The following is a 20271-nucleotide window of genomic DNA, read 5'->3' as shown; positions in this document are numbered from 1 at the left end:
AAAAAAAATAATCTGTATTCAATCATATTGAGCAGTTTTACAAACTTATAAAAAGTCGCTTTCAGTTGCAAATGTTTAAATATTTAAAGCCTGCAAGATTTTTTTTCTGTTTTCATAGTGGGTTATGTACTGAGTATACAATCATGACCATAAATGTGTTTTTCCTGGTGTGAGACCATATACTGTGTATATGTAATAATTTTGTGGGATTCTGATCACAAGCTCTGGGCAAGAAGGAAGCTAGTCAAGACCATTATGACTTCAATTTAACATGTTTGGATAGGCATTTTCCCTGGGTGCGTAATGCTGAGTGTAGATGTTGTTGTCCTCTGTGGTTACAAGCTTCAGGGCCATGAGGGTGATGTGAGCTCATGCACAGCTCCTTTTGAGCAGCGTGTGCTGGTCAGCTCACGAGCTGCTGCTCCGTTCCTGTGCCGTGTACCATCAGCACAACAAATCGTATGTACCTGGTCTCTGTCTTAACAGGATAGAGAGTGGGATCTGTGCACGCTAACTGCAGCATCTTGTTCTGGGTGTTTGCATGCTCGGGGATGGGAGAGTTTCCTTGGGGGGCTGCTGAAACACCAGAGTTGAAATCCTGTTTCTGACAGCTCTCTGGAGGAGTCTGCATGAATACCTCAACGATGTATTTGCATTTGGCTCAGAGAAATAATAATACATCCCGCAAGCTGTTTATTTCTCAAAAGCAGGTCTGTCTCAGATTTTCCCCCCAAATGCTGAACAGCAGTATTATGATCGTGCGTTATTAATTCTTTTGACATGTTTTTATTTAATGGAAAACGTATATGTTGAGGCCGGGTATGAGTTGCTGGATCCCTTTCAGAATTCTGTTAAATCTGGAAACAAATCAGATTACTTTCTTCTACTATGAGCACATTCAGCTTAGCTTTCACATGAGGTGTTGTATGGATGAGTGAGCCCAGAGCACTCCAGCTGGTGCAACAGCTTTATTTATGCAGAGCGAAGGCATGAAAGGGTTTTTGAAAATGCTTTTAATAGATTCAGGAGGGATTCGTATTACTGCTGAACCACCAACCTGCTTAAGTTCTTACCCACTTCACTTGTGTTTTCAATGACAAACTGTGGACTCTGGGGGGATCCAATTGATTGAGAAACTTTCCTGTGTGGAAACACATGAATGAGAGGCTTTCTTAATCTCTCTTTGTATGTTCCTAGCATGTACTGCATAGCAGTAAAGTCTCCACAGCCTTTCTGTCCGTACAAATTTTAGTATGTCTAATAGAAAACCAAGCAGTTGTGTAGCAGTATCTGCTTCTGAGCTGTTAAGGGATTTGTGGCTATTCAGGGGCTTGACTGGAGCTCTCCATTTCATGGAATTATAAACTCACTGAGGTTGGAAAAGACCTCCAAGATCATCCATTCCAACTGTCTACCTACCACCAATATTGCCCGCTAAACCATGTCTCTCAGTACAGCATCTCCATGTTTTTTGAACACCTTCAGGGACAGTGACTGCAGTACTTCCTTGGGTAGCCCATTGCAGCACCTCACCACTGTTTTGGAGGAGAAATTTTTCCTGATATTCAGCCTGAACGTCCCCTGGACCAACTTGAAGCCATTCCCTCTAGTTCTATTGCTAGTTATGTGAGAGAAGAGACCAACCCCATCTCACCACAACCTCCTTTCAGGTTGTTGTAAAGGGTGATAATGTCTGCTCTGAGCCTCTTCTCTTGGGATCAAGTAAAATACTGAAATCCTCTTCCCTCAGAAAGACATTTAGCTCAGACTTTGTCCTTAATTTTGAAAGGAAAACACAGCTGTTAGGAGACAGTCACAATCCGAGCAGTTGGAACTGACCATTCCCATTGCTTGGCAGATGAAATACTGATTTCCCTTTCAGGAATAGCCCAAACTACTTGTTTGTACAGTGCTGTTGGGGCTGGCTGATGTAAAAGCTTTAAAAAACTTAAAAATTGGCTCTGTAGGTTTGGCTATAGTATTGGCATTCCTGACGAGTAAATAGCATCAATCATTGGCACAAGGGAACATAGTGAAGAATGATGAGTGGAAACAAATCCCTAGGGCTTGGGGAGTGATCACAGCTAGTCCAAGGAAACCCTGCATGAAGAGCCTCCTTGGAAATTCCTTTCAGAAGGTCAGCATACAGAGGCTTCACTTAATGTAATGACTATATGTACAATTACTGCGTTTGTGTGTGGGTGTATATGTGTGTGCGTGTGTGTATAGGTTTATATTTGAGTGTGTGTATGTATTTGTGATGACTTTGAACGGGATTCAGAGAAGGAAGAAACAAAAAGGGATCCTTGCCTGCCAGAAATCTCTAATGCAAGGTTGTCTGGAAATCTCTAATGCAAGGAATTAGACTGTTTACTGCCTTGTTGATACTGTTGACAGTCATCAAAAGTAATTTCAGCTTTGTGGTTTTTTTTTTTTTTTTTTTTTTTAAATACTGTTTGCAGACTAGACTGGCTTGATTCACAGAGCAATCTGTGCTTATGCTTCAGAGATGAGATTTTTCACAGAGGCAATTGCAGAAGTGTACAGAAATACGTTATTGCACTCGTTGGTAGATCTACTGACAGGTGTGTAGTTGGGGAGAAAGATAGTATGCATCAGATGTGTGCAGGGTGGGACTGCTCTTTGCTGACATCTGGCAGAAGATCTGGAATCTGGGACAGCTGCTAGCACCACAGAATCACAAACAGCTTGAGGACCTGAGCGTAATGAAGATAAATGAGCTCAAGCTGGAAGCTGAATGGCCCTAAAGGTAGAAGTAGTAATGAGTGCAGTTACTCTGAATGCTGTACAGGCAGGCTTGCAAGACGTGTTTTTAGTGTCATGTCTTGTCCTTTACATACGTATACGTTCATTATTCCAGATTTCAGCCTACCTTACTGGTACGCTGATTAGTTTGAATTTCTGTAAAGCTGCTGTGGCACTTGACCCGATTTCTGTGGTACAGTCTGATGGACAGACTGAGCGCTCAGATTTGTAGTGCAGTGCAGTCCGCTTACTTGGTAACACCAAATTAGCTGGAATAAGAAACCAGTGTCAAATTCAGGGACAAGTAACACAGTCGCTAATGGCCTGCCAGCAGCTATGTGCCAGTGTGTGACTGTCTGAGAATTTTACGTTAGTTTCACAATTTAGCTAATTTGGTGTTATCAAGCAAAGCAGTGGGATTTAGAGATTTCAGTGTCCAACCAAGATAGGCAGCTTTGTGGGCTATCTTTATTTTCGTGACAGATGATGAATTGTATGCTCTTATGGTTACTCTGCTTTACTTAAGGCCATTTCTCTTTGCTGCAGTTTTTACAAAGTATGCAGAATGGTAGGGTATCCAGTTCTGAGACGAGCAAAAAGTAGGCAGCCAAAGAATATTAAATCTGTTTTTAGAAAATAAACCCAGTTGAGGAACTCCCTCTTCATCCTGTTCTCCACTGACTATACAGGGGGATTGTTCATGAGCATCAAGTGCTGGTCTTGACCATACCACACCTAGAGCTCCCTGCTTCTGAATTCATTAAAATATATATAAATATATTATTTTTTTAATCCCAAAAGATAGCCCAGTGGTACAGAAGAAGCAGCTTCACATAATACTTCCTTCTCTATCAGAGCACTATGGATATGAGCAGAAGCAGACTGCAGTCTGAAGAGCAATCCAGAAGCCTTCTGTTTGCAGTGCTTCCTTTATAAGCTGAGCAACCAAACTTACTCCATGCCTGTATCTATACTGCTGACCTTCAGGCTTGAACTATTTTTCTGTTATGAGCTTTTGATGTCTCATTTCTTTGCTTCCACAAAAACACTGATGAAAACGTTCTGGGTTTGTGTCAGATTTTTAATGTATGTTTTTCTTGGTAAGAATCTTTTCAGAATTTCAGGTAAGTATGATCTGTGCAGAATAATGTGCAGCATGAACATTTTGTTAATGAGGCAGTTGTTTGTAGTTTTCAATATTTTCTTAAGAAAACTGGACTTTAAAGATAAGGTTTTCCAAGAAATCTTTGATGTATTCCCATGAGAAACTGCTAAAGATTCATGATACGATGACTTCAAAGCTTCTAAAAAAATCCTCTCTTCAGTTCTATATACTTCTCCTTCCTACTGAATTTGTTCTGTATTTCTAAAGAGGATAAATCTATCATGTCCAGGTATTCCAACACAGATGTCTTGTGTGAAGACTGGAAACTCTTGCTCAATAACCAAATTTCAGTGGTTGTTTTTTGCTTGGAACATGGCTGATACAGTTGCTGCTTTCTGGCACGTGTAAAATTCACTGCTTTATGCTGCGATGGCCAGCCATGAGCGTTGTGACTGCTACAGAACCCGAGTCTGGCTGAGGCGGGCAGGGCCCTCTGTGTCCCTCTGTGTCCCTCTGTGTCCCTCTGTGTCCCTCTGTGTCCCTCTGTGTCCCTCTGTGTCCCCCTGTGTCCCCCTGTGTCCCCCTGTGTCCCCGTGTCCCAGCCCCTGCTCCAGCAGCACCCCCCAGAGCAGGGTGCCCAGGCCCACGGCCAGGCGGTTCTGGAGAGCTGCAGGGAGGAGACCCCACAGCCTCTGGGCAGCCTGTGCCAGTGCTGCCAGTGCTCCAGCACCCGCACAGCGCAGCACTGCTCCTGGTGTTCAGGGGGAGCCTCCGGGGATACAGTCTGTGCCCGTGGCACACATGGTCTGGCACTGGGCACCACTGCAGAGAACCAGGCTCTGTTTGCTTTGCATCCTCCTTTCAGGTGTTTATAGGCATTGGTAAGATACTTATGAGCCGCTTCTTTAGGCTAAACAGTTCCTAGCCCTCTCAGCCTTTCCTCACAGGGAGGATGCTCCAGTTTCTTAATCATCCCTGTGGCCTGACATTGGACTCTCTCCACTATGCCCGTATTTCTTTTGTACTGAGTTCCCCAGAACTGGACACAGTATTCTAAGCGCAGCTTCCCCAACGCTGACTTCAGCGGAAGGATCACCTCTCTTGACCTTCTGATGATACTTTGCCTAATGCAGCCAAGAATATTGTTAGCCCTCCTAGCAGCAAATGCACATTACTGACTCGCATCCGACTTGGTGTCCACCAGGAGACTTTAGATCATTTTCTGCAGAGCTGCTTTGCAGTTGGGTGGAACTGAGCACATCGTGGTACCTGCAGTTGGCTGTTTTTCCCCCAGTGCAAGACTGCACTTCTCCTTGTTGAACTCCATGAGGTTCCTTGTTAGCCCACCTCCCCAGCTTGTCATTGACCCCCTGAGTGGTGGTGTGGCCCTCTGGTGAGTCAGCCACTCCCACCAATTGTCATCCATGAGTTTACTGAGGGTGCGCTCTACCCCATTGTCATGACCTTTAATGACTTTTAATGTTAAGCAGGACAGGCCCAGGACTGACCCCTGGAGTACTTTGCTCATTACTGGGCTCCAGCCAGGCTTCGTGCCACTGACCACTGCCCTGTAGCTAGTTTTCAGTCTGCAGTTTTAACTTATTGGCTGCCTTTCCTCATTAGGGAGGTGGTTGAGTCACCATCCTTGTGTTTAAAAACCATTTGGATGTGGTGCTCAGGGACATGATGTAGCAGAGGGTTGTTAGAGTTGGGGTACTGTGGTTAGGTCATGATTGGACTCGATGATCTTTAAGGTCTATTCCAACCTGAGTGATTCTGTGATTAGTACTCATGGTATGCGCAAACTCTCAGCTGTTCTTATTTTGGAGCAAGAGTTGAAGGTGGTTTATTTGTTTTGCATTGGTTCATCATTATTTCAGAACTATAGATTTTGCAGATGAAATAATAATAATGTTGCTTAGTTTAATAGCTTAGTGTTTTTGTCATTATATTTGCTTGATATGAATCTGCTATGGCATTGTGGAGAGAAATTGGGATAACATTTCATCATAGAGTGGCTTGACTTGGAAGGGACCCCAAGGATGACCAAGTTCCAGTCCCCTTGCCAGAGTTCCTTCAGCCTGTCTTTGTGCTCCAGCCCTTGGGTCATCTTCACATTTCACAGAAGGTTAATAGCTGAGCCGTGTTGGCCCTGTGTCTGTTCCTCATTGCTTCAGACTAAATTTGGTTTTTGTCTTCTTTGCATGATATTTTATTTCATTATTATTTTTTTCCATATGACTTCAAGCAACTTGCTTTCCCATGTCATGATTATGGTCATTCTGGTATATTAATGAAAATGTGGCTTTATTAACAGTTTGTCATGACTGTACAGAATTTTCCCTTACTGTGGACAGCACAGATCTGTGACTTGCTTTTGGCGGGGCCATACATTTATGCCTACTTTAGCGATGTCCAAGGGGAAAGCAGAAAAAGGAAATGCAAAGAATCAGCGCATCATATGAAGGGGTCTCATGGCTGATGTCTTGACCTCTGTGCAGTGGAGTGGCACAGGCACCGACACATCCTGCTGCCTCTGCTGCACGAGCATCAATGTCTGGTGCAGCTCTGTATGGACCTTGGAGACAGTGGCATCTTTTGCCACAGCTTTTCTCTCTGAGCTCTTTGTGCTCAATTTGTGCCAGGCATCCTTTCTTTCCTCATAGCTTATTTATTATGATTTTTTTTTAAACCTACTCCAGTTTGTCGAGTTCTGTGTTTTTCTGCAAATACAGAGGTGCTTAGAACTGAAGAAGAGTACTCTTTTCAGGAGTGTTTTCAAGCTGGTATTCCTTGTAATTCTCTCTGCAGCTGAGCCTTTCCAGAGGTTTTACAAGAGGCTGAGCGTGACAAGCACTTGCTGATAGTCTTCCTGGATTGCTGCTCCACATTCATTATCCCTTGGAAGGTTTGTTATTTGTTAGTCTTCCAGTGCTGCCATAGTTCTTCTGTTGGTTTGTAAGTCATTGAGATGGTTTGAGTCGTTCCATCTGGTGTCATATCGACTACATTCTCTTTCAGATCTCTTTCAGATCTCTTTCAGATCTCTTTCAGATCTCTTTCAGCTGTCTGGTTGCTGTGTGATATGGGATACAGGGGTAGGCCAGCAGCTGAAAGGCCTGGACTGCAGCCCCAGCCTTGGGGCTGCTTTGCTCCACGAGCTGTAAGGATGGCCTTGCCACTCCACTGCAGCCGTTCCCCCCCACCTTTAAGAGATGAACAGTGTACCATGTGTTTCCATCTGTGCTTCGAAAGTATGCTTAAACAGAAGTGGGAAAGGCCTTTGTTCTCAGTGTCGTGCTGCCTCAGCAGGAGGAGCCTTCAGCTTCGTGAACTGCTTGCCTCAAGCATCTAAACCTTGTCTCCTAGGAAAGCTGAGTGATTAATGGGCATTAATGATGAGCATGTATTCCAACAGGCTGGTGTTTCAAATACTGTCTTATTTCGTCTTTTTTCCTCAGTATTTCCTTTTTTTTTTTATTTTTTTTTTTTTTTTAACCTTTAGTTCTCCCCACCAAAGCAAAAAAGGTGTTGCTCCTACTCCTAGGTCCTTTTAGGCTACTGCCAGGTCACTTTAATTGTGTTTCCCTCTGACAAAGTAAAATACATGAAAGGTTCAGGTCAAACGAAGTTTCCAAGTGCTATAAAATGCACCTGATGGGGCCTGGGTTTGAGCACTGACAACGTGAGTGGTACTGTGCTAAGGCCTGTCTTGGCCTTTGTCCAGCTACTGCAGAAGTGTACACGCAGAACTTGACGTTTTTGTCTGAACATGTAGTGTCTGTGTAAATGGATTGTTAACATGTGCTCAGGACAAAAACACGTTTACTAATTTATCTGGTGACACATGTGGTTTTCTGTAGTGGCTACCCTCCTGGTGCTGTGGGGAGCCTTGTGTGGGGTGGATTGAGTTGAGCTAGCGGCTTGCCTGCAGCTGCAAGAACTGCAGGCTGTGCTCAGCTCACCCTGGCTTTAGGTTAGCCAGTGTGCCAGGAGCCAATTTAATTTGTAAACCCAGCAAAGAACAGAACACTAAATTATTTTCTTTTGGATTATTAAGGTTCATTGGCTCAGTGAAGGGTCTGAGGAGGTTGAGAGTGTCTTTAAAATTCCCCATCCAGTGTCCAGATTTGATCCTTCTCATTGTGACAGACGTTAGGTAGCCTAATCCCCTTGTACTTGCTTAATATTTGCTCACTGCTGTTCTGTTGCGTTCTGTAACCTTCTTGGTCATCTAGATCAAAGTGATTTAGAGAGAAGTATGCAGCCTGGCAATATGCTGTATTATTTTAGAGTGGGTAATTGCCATCTTTAAGGCCCATTTTATATAAAGGCATAATAAACATATTGAACCAGAGTTGAAAGAGCCGTAATGAGTGAGACTAGCATCATACATTAGCTCTCTGAAAGGGTAGATAACTGCAGGACAAGGGGAAATGGTTTTAAGTTGAGGGAGGGAAGATTTAGGTTGGATGTCAGGGGGAAATTCTTTATAGAGAGAGTGGTGAGGTGCTGGAACAGGCTGCCCAGAGTGGTTGTGGATGCCCTGTCCCTGAAGGTGTTCAAGGCCAGGTTGGATGAGGCCCTGGGCAGCCTGGTCTAGTATGAAATGGGGAGGTTGGTGGCCCTGCATGTGGCAGGGGAGATTCATGATCCTTGAGGTCCCTCCCAACCCTGGCCATTCTGTGATTCTGTGAAAACTTTAATAATGTCCACTGTAGCATGCTGATATTTGCATGTGTGTGTATGTGAGGCAGAGATTGAAAAAGGGAAAAGGTCTGCTTCTAGTTTGCAAGTAGCAGAAGCTTATGATTGTGATGGCTCATACTTAATGATCTTTTCTTCCAGAGTGAAGCGTGCATATGTAACTGAATGGCTGCAACTTTCAGAAGTTGCTCTAAAAGTAATGCCTCCTATTTATTTTCATGGAAACTGCAAGAGTTATAAAGTGCACAGTAACATGTTGGAGCTACAAAACACTGTTTTTTCAATATAGTGACCAGTATTAGCCAAATGATGTAGATAAGCTGCTTGAGTCACTCTTCATTCTGTGCTATGACAGCTGTGCGTGGCTGCTCAGAACGTGGCTTGTCTTTCATGTCACTGTTGCCACTGCTGAAATGCGCCACCCACTTCACTGTGCTCACACCCACTACTTGGTCTCCATGATGTTCAGCAAGTGTCTATGAGTGCCAATAGATGCTGTTTTTTCCACATGGTGGAATTCAGTGACATCCTTTTGCTTCATACACTCTTCCATGTCAGACGCCGTTCTGTCGGACTGCCCCTCTGCTGCCATCTGTCACACAGCAACACTGTGTAATGGGATACTGGTGGGAAGGGTCAGCATCTGCTGTATTACCACCACCATCCATCTCTGATGTTATGGGCCAACATATTAAAATGGGGAGGCATGACTTAGAGCAGCCCTCTTATATTATATAAGAGTTACTATATTGTGAACTGCTAATAGTAATAATAAAAGCCATCTAAGCTATGTATGTGAAGTGGTTTGGCCTACACTTTTCCTTCATGTTTCTTTTGGCTCCTAATCTTGGATCCTTTTTCCATATTTCATCAAGTCTATTTGCCATTCTGAACGTGTGTGGGCCACTGGATCATCCAGACAGAGGAACATTTACAGAAAGGTGTGAGCTCCAGAGTATTTCCTGATGTTGATTATTTAATGGTATCACTTGAATTGCAGTGGATTGATTCCTCCATTTTGGATTTGATAAATAGAACAGATTTCCTTTGTATGAAATATAACCAGCCAAAGACTGATGTAATAACACAGCCATTGTGGAAGTCCTTTCTTCAGTACTGGTGGTGTATATGGCATACGGTGACTTCAGGAGAACTCCTAAAACAGCTTTTGAATTAACAAGGCTGTAGAACAGTATCTTTGTGTCTAGTGACATTTTCAGTCACTGTGTGTGCTTAAACTTTCCTGTGTACTTAGATGCAGGCAAGTCAGATTTACTTATAAGTGTACGTAGAGTATTGCTCTGCAGCTTTGTCTTTTGTCTTCCTGCAATTTCTGCCTCCAACTGCAGCTTTCTTGTTGACGCCTCTTGACTCATAAAAGGTTTTAATTTAATTAATTTTAAAGAATAGAATCAATTGAATCGATTCAGTTTGTGTTTTACATCACAGTGCCAGTTGATGAAAATTGAATTGCATTTGCTTCATTGCTATTTGGCTTGCGCTTGGGTTGCAGTAGTATTGCTGTCTGGTTGTAGAAGTCACCAGTTTGTGGCACTCAGATGAACTGACTGTGTTGTCCTGTGAGCAAGTTTCTATGTTTCCCGCTGGCTTTTGGTTCTCCTTTACTTGTGCCTGTCGAGTTGAGACAGAGAGGTGTGTGGTCCCTAGTTTTTCATTCCCTGCCTTCTCAGCTAATGCATTTCTTCTTCTCTGTTAATCAAAGCACTGTTTAAAAAACTTTTACACCCAGCTGCTTGCTGGGTGAAGTCTGTGGGAACAGATTAGTCAGGAAGTGGAAGAGTGATGTGCAGTAAATAGTATATCCTGCTAAAGACAGGCTTGTTTTTATTCCCTCCTTATGGTGTCTTATTACGTGGCACTTTATACCACTGTTCTTTATAGTATACTGTAAAACTGGTGAGACATTTCAGTACGTAAGACAATATTGTGCTTTTTTTTGCCATAGGCTTCTCAATAATCTTAACCTCAGAGTAAAATCAGGCTGTGAATGGCAGTACTTTCCTTGTGCCTCTGTTTGACTAGAAAGTTATGTTTCTGTCCTTTGTGTGTGCTCTGTATGTTGTTGTTTCTTTTTTTTTTAATGGTCATTGATCAGCACATAAAAGTCACGGGGAATGGAAATGTAATTACTGAGAAAGACAAATAGACAGTAGCAGCAGGTTGCATCAGAAACCTGGCCAGAATGTCTAATGACAGGGGAAAAACTGAAATAAAATTCTGGTGTGATGTGCAAGAATTGACAAGTAAAACCAATGATCCTTGAATTAAAAAAAAAAAAAAGGTTGAAGACTGTGCCAGTTAATGAAAAATCATGCTGAATCATTGTTGGAGCTTGGCTCCCTTTCTAGGATAGAATATTTATTTGGCAGAGATGCACTGCATAATGTAGTGCAAAAGCTGCATGGAAACAAAATTAGCAAGCCAGTTCCTGAGGTTTCTTTCTGTGGATACCAAGAAGACATCCCTTTTCAGTGAGCTGTGCTGGTGAACTGGTAATGGTGAAGCCTTCCGTTAACATGGGACGTTCCTTGAGGTTCTCTTGCTTCTTACAGGACTCTGTGAGGAACAGTAGCAAGGCTGGGAACCGTGTTTTTCCCTATTAGTGACATTGCTCTGACTTTTTCTGTACCTTCCATGGGCTGTTCTCACAGTCCTTGACCTGCCATTGGAATCACGTTAGGCTTCATATTCTAGAGCAGAGCTAGTCCCTGAAGGAAACACAATATTGATGCCATATCAATGGGGTCATCTTTACACTTTCTTTTTTCCTGCTTCACTGACCCCCAAGCAAGGTGGAAGTGCACAGGGGCTGGGGGAGACTGGAAGGAGCAAAAGAGAAAGTGCTGATATGGCTGGGAGGAAAGGCTGCTCAGCAGGTAGTGGGTTGCTCATCTACTCCTCATCCTGCACACAGTTCTGGGAGGCCCTGGCTTTGGCTGCTAACAGCCTGATTTGCAATTATATAAAGTTAGCATAACTCTTTGCAATCTAGGATGTATCAGAGTATCTGTTTCCAGTGTGGTCTTGTTGCGTTTTCCAAGAGAGAAGGACTGTTTCTCTTTTCTTGTCTTGTGGTACCACAACTGGACCGTCTTCCTTACCCTAGTAGGTGATGAACCTCTGTATTTTGAAAAGTGTGAGGTTTGCCTGGTTTTCCTGTCCTTATGTGATATATAGAAATATACTCAGGACGGTATTGCTTCATGCTAAGGGTCGCGTGGTGGCATATCAGTTTTAAGTGCATATATCATAATGCGTACACGCAACAGCTGTTTCTTGCAAGTGACACAGTCTTCTTTGCCTTTCTTCCCTTATCAGATATAAGAAACATTTCTATCTAAACATGGGTGAAACAGAGCAGAGGCCAACAGCAGGATCCCGGTTAGGAGCTCAGGAGAATGCTGGGATCAGTACCTTGGAGCATGGACAGAAACCACCTCTGACACCTCCAGGAAAACTCATCTCCATCAAAATTCAGATGCTGGATGACACGCAAGAAACTTTTGAAGTTCCGGTAAGGATCTGAGGTTTGGGTGGCTGAGGATTGATTTTGAGAAACATTTCTCAAAATACATGGTTTAAAACCAGTTCTCTTTTTATTTCTGCTCTGCAATTTTTTGGTTAGTGGATTTGTGTTGCAGAGAAAATGGCGTGTATGATGATGCAACAGAATAACATTGAACAGTTAAGTGAATTGTAAATTACAGTTAGTATTTGGTTTCTGCTTGAACAGCTTCAAAGGAAGTGACTGTCTTTTGGTGTTTTTTTTCTCTCTTCACGTATTACATCACTGGCTTCCCCTACTTTCTGAATACTTGATGTATTTCCTTGCTGTTCTTGTGCTCTTGATCTAATAAACTATAGCACTAGATGACTTTTATTTTCCAGCCCTCTGGCAATTACTTGCAATGGTAACTTGAAATCATCAAAATTATCACCAATTTATCAGTCATACAGGCACCAAGTGCTCATACGTGCAGTGAGGGCTGGGAAAGAATCAAAGCTACCTCATCTAAAGTTTCTCTCTGCGGTCACTGCACGCTGATGTTAATCTAGGTTTGTACTTGCCAAGTGCGCAGTTACTGCTGCTTTTCTGTGTGTGTTCGTGATCAGAGGAATTAGTTTGAATTAATTTTGATACAGTAACACAGTAACAGGGATGTTTTATGCTATCTGTTAGCAACCATTAATGACTTTAACATGCTGCGCTCAGGTGTTTAACATGGTAAGGCTGTTGAACACCGCTGCTGTTATGAAAGAGTACTGGAATGTATGTGTTCCAAAGTTCTCGACATTCAGTGAATAGGAAACTGGAAACCTGAGTTCAAATTTCATCCTTTGTTACGTGCATTTTATGTTGCCATAGTAACCTCCATGCTTTCTTTGGCTCAGTTTTCCCTTTTGTGAAATGGGGGGTAACCAGCGAGATGTGTAGAGCTCACATGCATACTGCTGTATAAAATTGCTGACGCTCACTGGTGAAATATTATCCCTGTATTAAAGTTGAAAGAGTTATGATTAGGAAAATCCACATAAAAATTAAGTTTTCCTTGTTTGTAAGGTGTTTAGTGGGTGTGTACATGCGCGTGCCTCTTGGGCTGCTCTCTGCTGCTATTTGTGAGTTGACTGGAACTGCATGGGCAGTCTTAGAATTTCTTGCAGTAGAAAGAGAACTCTCCAGACACGTATTTGTAAACAGCATTGTCACAAATTGAAAGGGTCACCTGCATAGCAGCTTGATATGGTTTTGCACCCTTCAGAATGCCTGCTGCATATCTGCAGTGAGCAGAATAAAATCAGTAGTTTTGGAGTACAAACTGCTGTTCAAAAATACAGCTCTAGTTTAAAATACCACATTCTGATGAGAATTTTGCTGCATGTTGTATGTAGTACAAATTCCCAGAAATGGCAGATGAGAGGTGATGATTTTATTTCCTAGCTGTTAAAAGCTTTCAAAAACTCTCAGGAAATAACACAATTAATTAAAGTTTATAATGCTCTTTAACAAACATTTAGTAGGAGCTATTTTCAAATCAAATCCCATTCATTAAATTGTATAGAAGCAGGCTTGAGTAACAGGTGGCTGCAGTACAGCTGTGTAACTCTAGCTTTGCTTCTCTAGCAGTTTGAGAAAACATTTTTTTCCACCTTCAGTATTAGAAGACTCCCAGATTTCTTTCTGTTTATAAACATAAGTGGCTTCTGGAAGACCTAGGTTGGAACAACCATTCAGATCACTTCAGTGTGAATATTTCCTCAGGCATTTACTTCATAACTATGTCCATTCAATGAGAGCCCAATGGGTTTTAAAATCAGAACTAATGAAATATGCAGAATATTTGGAGCAGATTCCTGAAGCTTTTTGTCTCCAAGTTATGCGTAGCCAAATGGAGCTATAAACATGATTTTCAGTCTACTCTAAAAGGCATTGATTTTTTAGTCCCATCTCAAAGAAGTGGATTTTTTTTCCAATGCATACAAATTGTTTATTCACGTTGAAAAAGCATACTTTTTTTTGTTACCAGATTGGTGCAGTATACAGAGAAAAAAGAAAGTGATGCCATTTCAACAGAATATTTTAGGAGCAGCAAGTATGGCTGTGGCAGGAGATGTTAAACGTATATATCTGAGCACATCTGTGTGTTTGCTTTTTGCACTACTGGGGGTCTGAGCTGCTTTTTCTGAAACTTCAGCTCCTGGCTAAACCTTCCAAATACAGTACGAGAATAAATCAATCAGCTGTTGTGTTTCTCACAGCTTCAGGAGTTTTGCTGGATGTTATTTTCTCTGTTAGCAAATAGAGCAAACTTTGACTGGTTTTGTGTCTGCTTACTCTCTACTTTGTAGGAAGGTATGAATTTTGTTATGCCACTTTACTGTTTGCTTGTGAACTCTGTGAAAATAGAAACCAACACTGGTGCTTCTCCTTCCTGACCTCTGAGACAGAAGTAAAATAATTGGGACTATCCATCTGCCTAGTCCTCCTGCCTTGCTACTCCTAGAATTTCTGTTGTTGTATCATCAGCCTCCCCATTAGTTAAAACTGGAACAGAGTCTTAGTCCATGTGATCTTTTTCATGTCTTGTTTTATGGGTTATGTGTTTTAATTATCTTCCAGTGGACGAAATTAAATCCCATTGCACTTAGGCAATACCTTTCCTCTCACCATATGCAAATAACCTATGTTATTAGAGCAAAATCTTTGAGATTTGTCTGCTCTGTATATAACAGCAGAAAAGCATGACCTACTTCCATGCCTCTCACCAGTGCTGCTGGTTAAAAGTGAAGTAGCTACTGTTGTTTCACCTTCACTGCGGAGAAGTCTTGACCAGCTTCTGTGTTGTGGTGCTATCTCATTATACCATGTCCAGCACGTATCAGTATGGGCCTGTAAATCTGTCCTGAACTCTCAGACAAGAGCTGCCTTCAGCTGCAGTAATAGGTGGTCAGTGCCTGAAAATCAGGCCTCTTGCTCAAGGCTAATGCCCACACAGTGCTTGGAGCTGTTGGCCACGGTGGTGGCTCTATGAATGGACTGCATGCAAATGTGTAATCAATTGCTGTTCCTTTTTTCTTTTCTATTCTTCTTTTTTTTGCTTTTAAGTGTGCCTTCTGATTAGGCTATGTTTGCTGAAAAATTAAAAAATTAGTTAGGCACGTTAACTGGAGGTGCTCAGAGGTCCAAAATTCGGCTGATGATTGGTTGAGTTATGACCATCTGATGGAATGAGCAATTGCAGTCTTTTTTGTCACTATGTGAGCGGACAACAGCTTTCACCAAAATGACTAATGTGAAGGAAGAAGAACATTTGTTCACATTTGTACACATAATGATAATCATATCTAGGTAGATCTAGGGCATTTTTTGAAAGGTTAACACTTCAACTGTATGGCTTATGAAACACAACAAACACAGGTTTTGTGTTATACAAGAGATGTAGGAATGTACAGTTCTGCTTTTATTGTGTTCAGTTTCATATCTGGTTAATTTGAAGAGAATGGGGTTGATTTTATTAAAACAGCAAGAATAATGTCTTTTCCTATATATTTTTTTTAACCTGGTCTCTCCTGTAGGTTCAAACCAGTTTGTATAATAAGAAGTTAAGTTTTAAAAGACAGCAAAAATAGCTGATGGTTGTATTTACTGAAGGTCATTCTGGAAAAAAAACCAAAACCAACACCTTAATGCTTATGCCACTATGAAATTTATATTATTTCTTGCACTGAAGCATTAATAAAAATAAGCAGAATCTGCTTGAAAACTACTCCTAAGCAGAAAGAGTCAGTGCTGTTCCTTTCCAGGTGATGCTGAAGGCGTTACCGATTCTCATGTGAAGCTGCTGTAGGAGTCAGTGACTCAGACCAGGTCTAACCATGACTGATGTGATGCCTGTCACTGGTCATATCAGAGTCTGGGAGTGAACGGTGCTGATTTGACTGGAATGATGCTGTTGGTGCTAAACAGAAAGTCAGAGCTGTTTTTTTCCCTTTAGCATCAAAGGTGAGATCAAAGTATATCACAGGAGGTGAGGCTTCTTCTCTCAGTAAAGCTCTGGTCTCTTTAATCAAAAGCAAACCACACTCCTCTTTATTGTGTCTAAAAGAAAATAGTTGCTTCCTTGTTGTGGCTGTCTTTTGGAAAGACCAAACATGCTTGCCTGTCAGATTACCGCAGTTTATTAAACATCTGTTTTCTGTCTCATGTAAACTGTCTTTTCCTCAGAATGTGTTCAAGCTTAGTGAAATACTCTGGCTTGGAAAATGTCATTCACTTTGAGGGATTAACACCTGGTTTATTAAGCGAAAGGAGTCTCTTAATAGAAAGTGGGGTGAGGGTATAATCCTTAGTAAACATCAGCTGTTAACATTTCGTTTCTATTTGCTTTCTCAGAAGAAGAGAGAGACTTCTTTTAGAAGATCTGAGAATAAAGACCAAACGGTCTTGGTGTACAAGTATTTATCTGCCACTGGAGTTCAGATGTGCGTTGGCAGGGAATTTCATTGCCTCATGCTCAAACTTCTGAAGAAAAAAAAGACCTCATAATCCTGCTTGGGCTGTATTTCTTAAGGCTCGTGGTCTGGCGTGGGGATTTTGGTTGGTTGGTTTTGTTTGTTTGTGCAACCATATAAAGGTGGCTCATATTCCCTTTGTGGGGAAAGTACCTTCTATTAAGGGTACTCCCAGCTAACTTCAGGCTGGTGTAAGTATGTCTGGAGAAGCTTCATATTAAAATACTTAACAGCGAACATTATGTGTGCTGTCTTAAAATTTGTACAGACATCGTGTTACTCTATTAAGAAATTTCAGCTACATTTTGTAAATGTGTAAGTTATTTTCCATAACATTTATGGGCTGTGCTAATTGTTCTGTCCTAGATATTAACCCCTCTCCTCAGTACACATATTATATCCATTAAAGTATCTCAGAATAAAACAACGATTTCCAAAGGACATCAGACAATAAGGCAGTGCAGAAACGTGAAACAGTTTTATGCTTTCTTAGGCAGCTCCAACTGTTATATGAACTGCATTTTTTTCCAGCTTAGGAAATGAACAGCAGGTCAGTTGTCAGTTGTTCATCACCCTGAGACTTTCTTTTCTTCACATGACTGAAATTATTTGGCTATCACTGTCAGACTATTTGCGGTGGAAATCAAGCATTTAAACATTAACTGATTGTCACACCAACCCCACTGGATGTTCTGAAATTGTAAGGGAAGCATTTTTTTTTCTAATTCTGAAACACATCAGTTGTGTTTTTCACAGAAGAGTATTAGGGAACACCCAGTAAACTGATTTTTTTTTTTTTCTCAAAACATGATTAGAATGTCAGGAAAGGCAGGAATGAGGTGAGGATTGTCTGGATGAGGAGCTACGAGATATATTTTAGAAGCTTTTGGTAGCAATGGTAATGGGGGGACAGCAGGACTAGATGATCTTGGAGGTACTTTCCAACCTTGTGATTCTATGATTCTATGAATTTTTGGTTACTTGTGGTAATAATTTATGTGCTTTTGAAAAGAGAAAATTCTTTGGAAGCGAAATTCTATAAACTGAAGAAGCAGACTGTTTTAAAATGCTGTTTCTTTTTTTGGTTTTTTTTTTTTGAAATGTTCGTTTTTCATAGTTTGCTGGTTTGATTGTTACAGTATTCTGTAGAATGAACACAATGAGTGGAAATGTAATTGCAATTGCTAACGAATCCAGTGCATTTTCAGACTGAGTGGGTCGCCACTGAAGTGTAGAGACCGATGCAGCAGAGTCCTTATAGCTCTCTACAATTACCTGAAAAGAGGTTATGGCAAAGTAGGGGTTGGCCTCTTCTCCCACATAGCTAGCAATAGAACTAGACGGAATGACCTCAAGTTGCACCAGGGGAGATTCAGGTTGTGTATTAGGAAAAATTTGATCTCCAGAAGAGTGGTCAGGTGCTGGAATGGGCTGCCCAGGGAGGTGGTGGAGTCACTGTCCCTGGAGATGATCAAGAAACATTTAGATGTTGTACTAAGGGACATGGCTTAGTGGGGAAATACTGGTGGTAGGTGGACGGTTGGACTGGATGATCTTGGAGGTCTTTTTCAACCTTGGTTGATTGGTGATTCTCTGATTCTCTGATTTCCTGCTCAAGATGTATTGGGAGGGATGTTTTAACCTGGGTCAGAAGAAGGAGGGGAGCTGAGCTGTTGTCTGTTTCCTTCTTCCCCTCTGAGAGTGAGAGTTGTCTGTTCTGGCTTTAAAGATTTTAAAACTTGATGTCAGACTCTCAACTAATCACTCACTGCTTCCTAGTTAAGGGTGAAAACATAGTACCTTCAACAGGCTGTTCATCATCCCTGACTCAGATTCGTGTTTTAGGACAAGATTAATTGCTCCCTGGAGTTTCTTGTATATCCCTATAAGGGGAGCATAGGGCAATAGCTTGATGTTCATTTATCGTCTAGGCACCTAAGTTGTTGTACACCTTCCTTTGTTTCCTTTTAGCCCCTATCCATGGGAAGTGGTGAGTCTTTGTATCTGGTAGGTGGCCAGCTGTGCTGGTGGATACATAATACCTGCCATAGTGCTGCTTTTCTCTCTCCTGGTTGTAACAGGGAAGCTGCAAAGCAAAGCATGCTTTGGAGGAATGATGCATTACTGCTGTGCTGCGGTGGTGCAAATGCATGCCATCATTAATTTACTTAAGCCCATTCTTTGCTTGAAAAGGCGGTCGAGCTTAGGTTATTTTCCTTAAGCTTTGTGTGAAAAGCAGTTGTCTTTGCTTCTAGCCATACGCTCTGCAAGGACATAATAAATGAGCTAGATAAGCTTTGGGTGAAAATAGCTGCCTTCCCCCTTCCCTCCTCCCCACCTCTCCCCTGAGCATGATTGTTTAAATAGCCGTGTTGTCTGCAGCTCAGGAATGGCAGTGTAAGGATGGTGCTCTGCAAGAGTACGATCTCATGTTAGACTTCAGGCATTTCAAAGTGCACCCAGCTTATGCTCTTGCACTAAAACTTGAGCAAAAGATCAAGGAACTTGGGATCAGATGTGAAGCATCACTGGTATGTGATTATATCACGCAGCTCGATGAATGGCCATTCAGAGCACTGAATTTCAATAACTTGTATTTCAGGTAAAAGCAGATCTCCCTGTAACTTATTCTCTCGCCTGTTTGAGAGATGAAGGCGCTTTTATCGCAGAATCCCTTTTCAGTTGCTGTCTTCCATTATTTTGAACAGAGTGGAAAGCAGCTTGTATAAACAAAGGCTAGAGCAATGCAGAATAAAATAGTAGCAAAATTTTATGAATTGTCCATTCTTTCCTTTTTAATGCATTGTCTGTTGGATATTGTCACGTGTTAACAATTTTTGCCTGATGATAACACAGGCTGTTGAAGCGCCTCTCTCCAGGTTTATTTGTCTGCTCTTGGTTCTTTGCTCTGCATGCAGTCTTTCTGTGCCATTTAGCTTGGGATATTTGTCTTTGGGCTTTATGCCCATGTGATCATCAGGCTTCACCCTGCGCTTTTTCTTTTCTCAGACCTCAGCTCTGCCACAAGCTCTCTCTAGCTCCCTGTGTCTGCAGGATGCCTGGGCTGCTGAGCTGATGGAGCCGCAGCCTCAGCAGCTGCTGGAGATGGCGTTGACCCGTCTCCCTGCTGCACTGGCAGAGATGCTTGTCTGGCCCTGTGCTAAAGCAGCTCACAGGGCCAATCCTGCTTAAAAAGCTTCATTTCCATCAGCTTAGCTGGAACCAGCAGCTTACTACAAGATGAGGTTGATGCTTGTGTTGGTACAACAGAGAGGAGGAAAGGTGCAAGATTGTCCTGGCAGGGCTTCAGATTTGAGTGAAGCTGCTGTAGTCATACAAAGCTGCAAAGATGAAAGAGAGAACAAGTGTGCTATGGGACTCCAACCATTATAACGCATAAATATCTGACTTTACATTGGTTTGCATTCTAGTGATTCCTTGCTTGGCACTTAAACATACCTTTTATTGCTTATCCTCCTTGTCTTCTTTGCCTTTCTGCAGCTTCTTTGCAACTGGTGGTTCAATTGCTTGTTAGTGATATTCACCAGACTAGTGGGAGATAGCAGTGCAGAAAAATTTTTGAGTCCTGAGCATATCTCCTTCTGGGTCTTCAACCACCTTCATTGTGACAGTGACTTCCTTCACAGAATCACAGAATTGTA

At 42.0% G+C, this 20271-nt stretch overlaps 1 protein-coding gene across 3 annotated transcripts in view; it reads left to right on the top strand.

Moving 5' to 3' along the window:
* FARP1 (FERM, ARH/RhoGEF and pleckstrin domain protein 1) overlaps window positions 1-20271 on the top strand; it is a 202369-nt gene that overhangs the window by 28435 nt on the left and 153663 nt on the right. For all 3 annotated transcript variants that reach the window (XM_042839169.1, XM_042839168.1, XM_042839167.1), the window contains exon 2: window positions 11918-12113. In XM_042839169.1, coding sequence (XP_042695103.1) covers window positions 11943-12113 — 171 coding nt within the window. In that variant the 5' untranslated portion in view covers window positions 11918-11942. The remainder of the gene's footprint in view (window positions 1-11917; window positions 12114-20271) is intronic.

Source organism: Centrocercus urophasianus, unplaced genomic scaffold (assembly GCF_019232065.1).
Source record: "Centrocercus urophasianus isolate 14NV4802_14NV808 unplaced genomic scaffold, USGS_Curo_1.0 seq_9, whole genome shotgun sequence".
NCBI lineage: Eukaryota > Metazoa > Chordata > Aves > Galliformes > Phasianidae > Centrocercus > Centrocercus urophasianus.
Note: the sequence above shows the minus strand (reverse complement) of the source record. Positions and strands in the feature narration are given on the sequence as shown.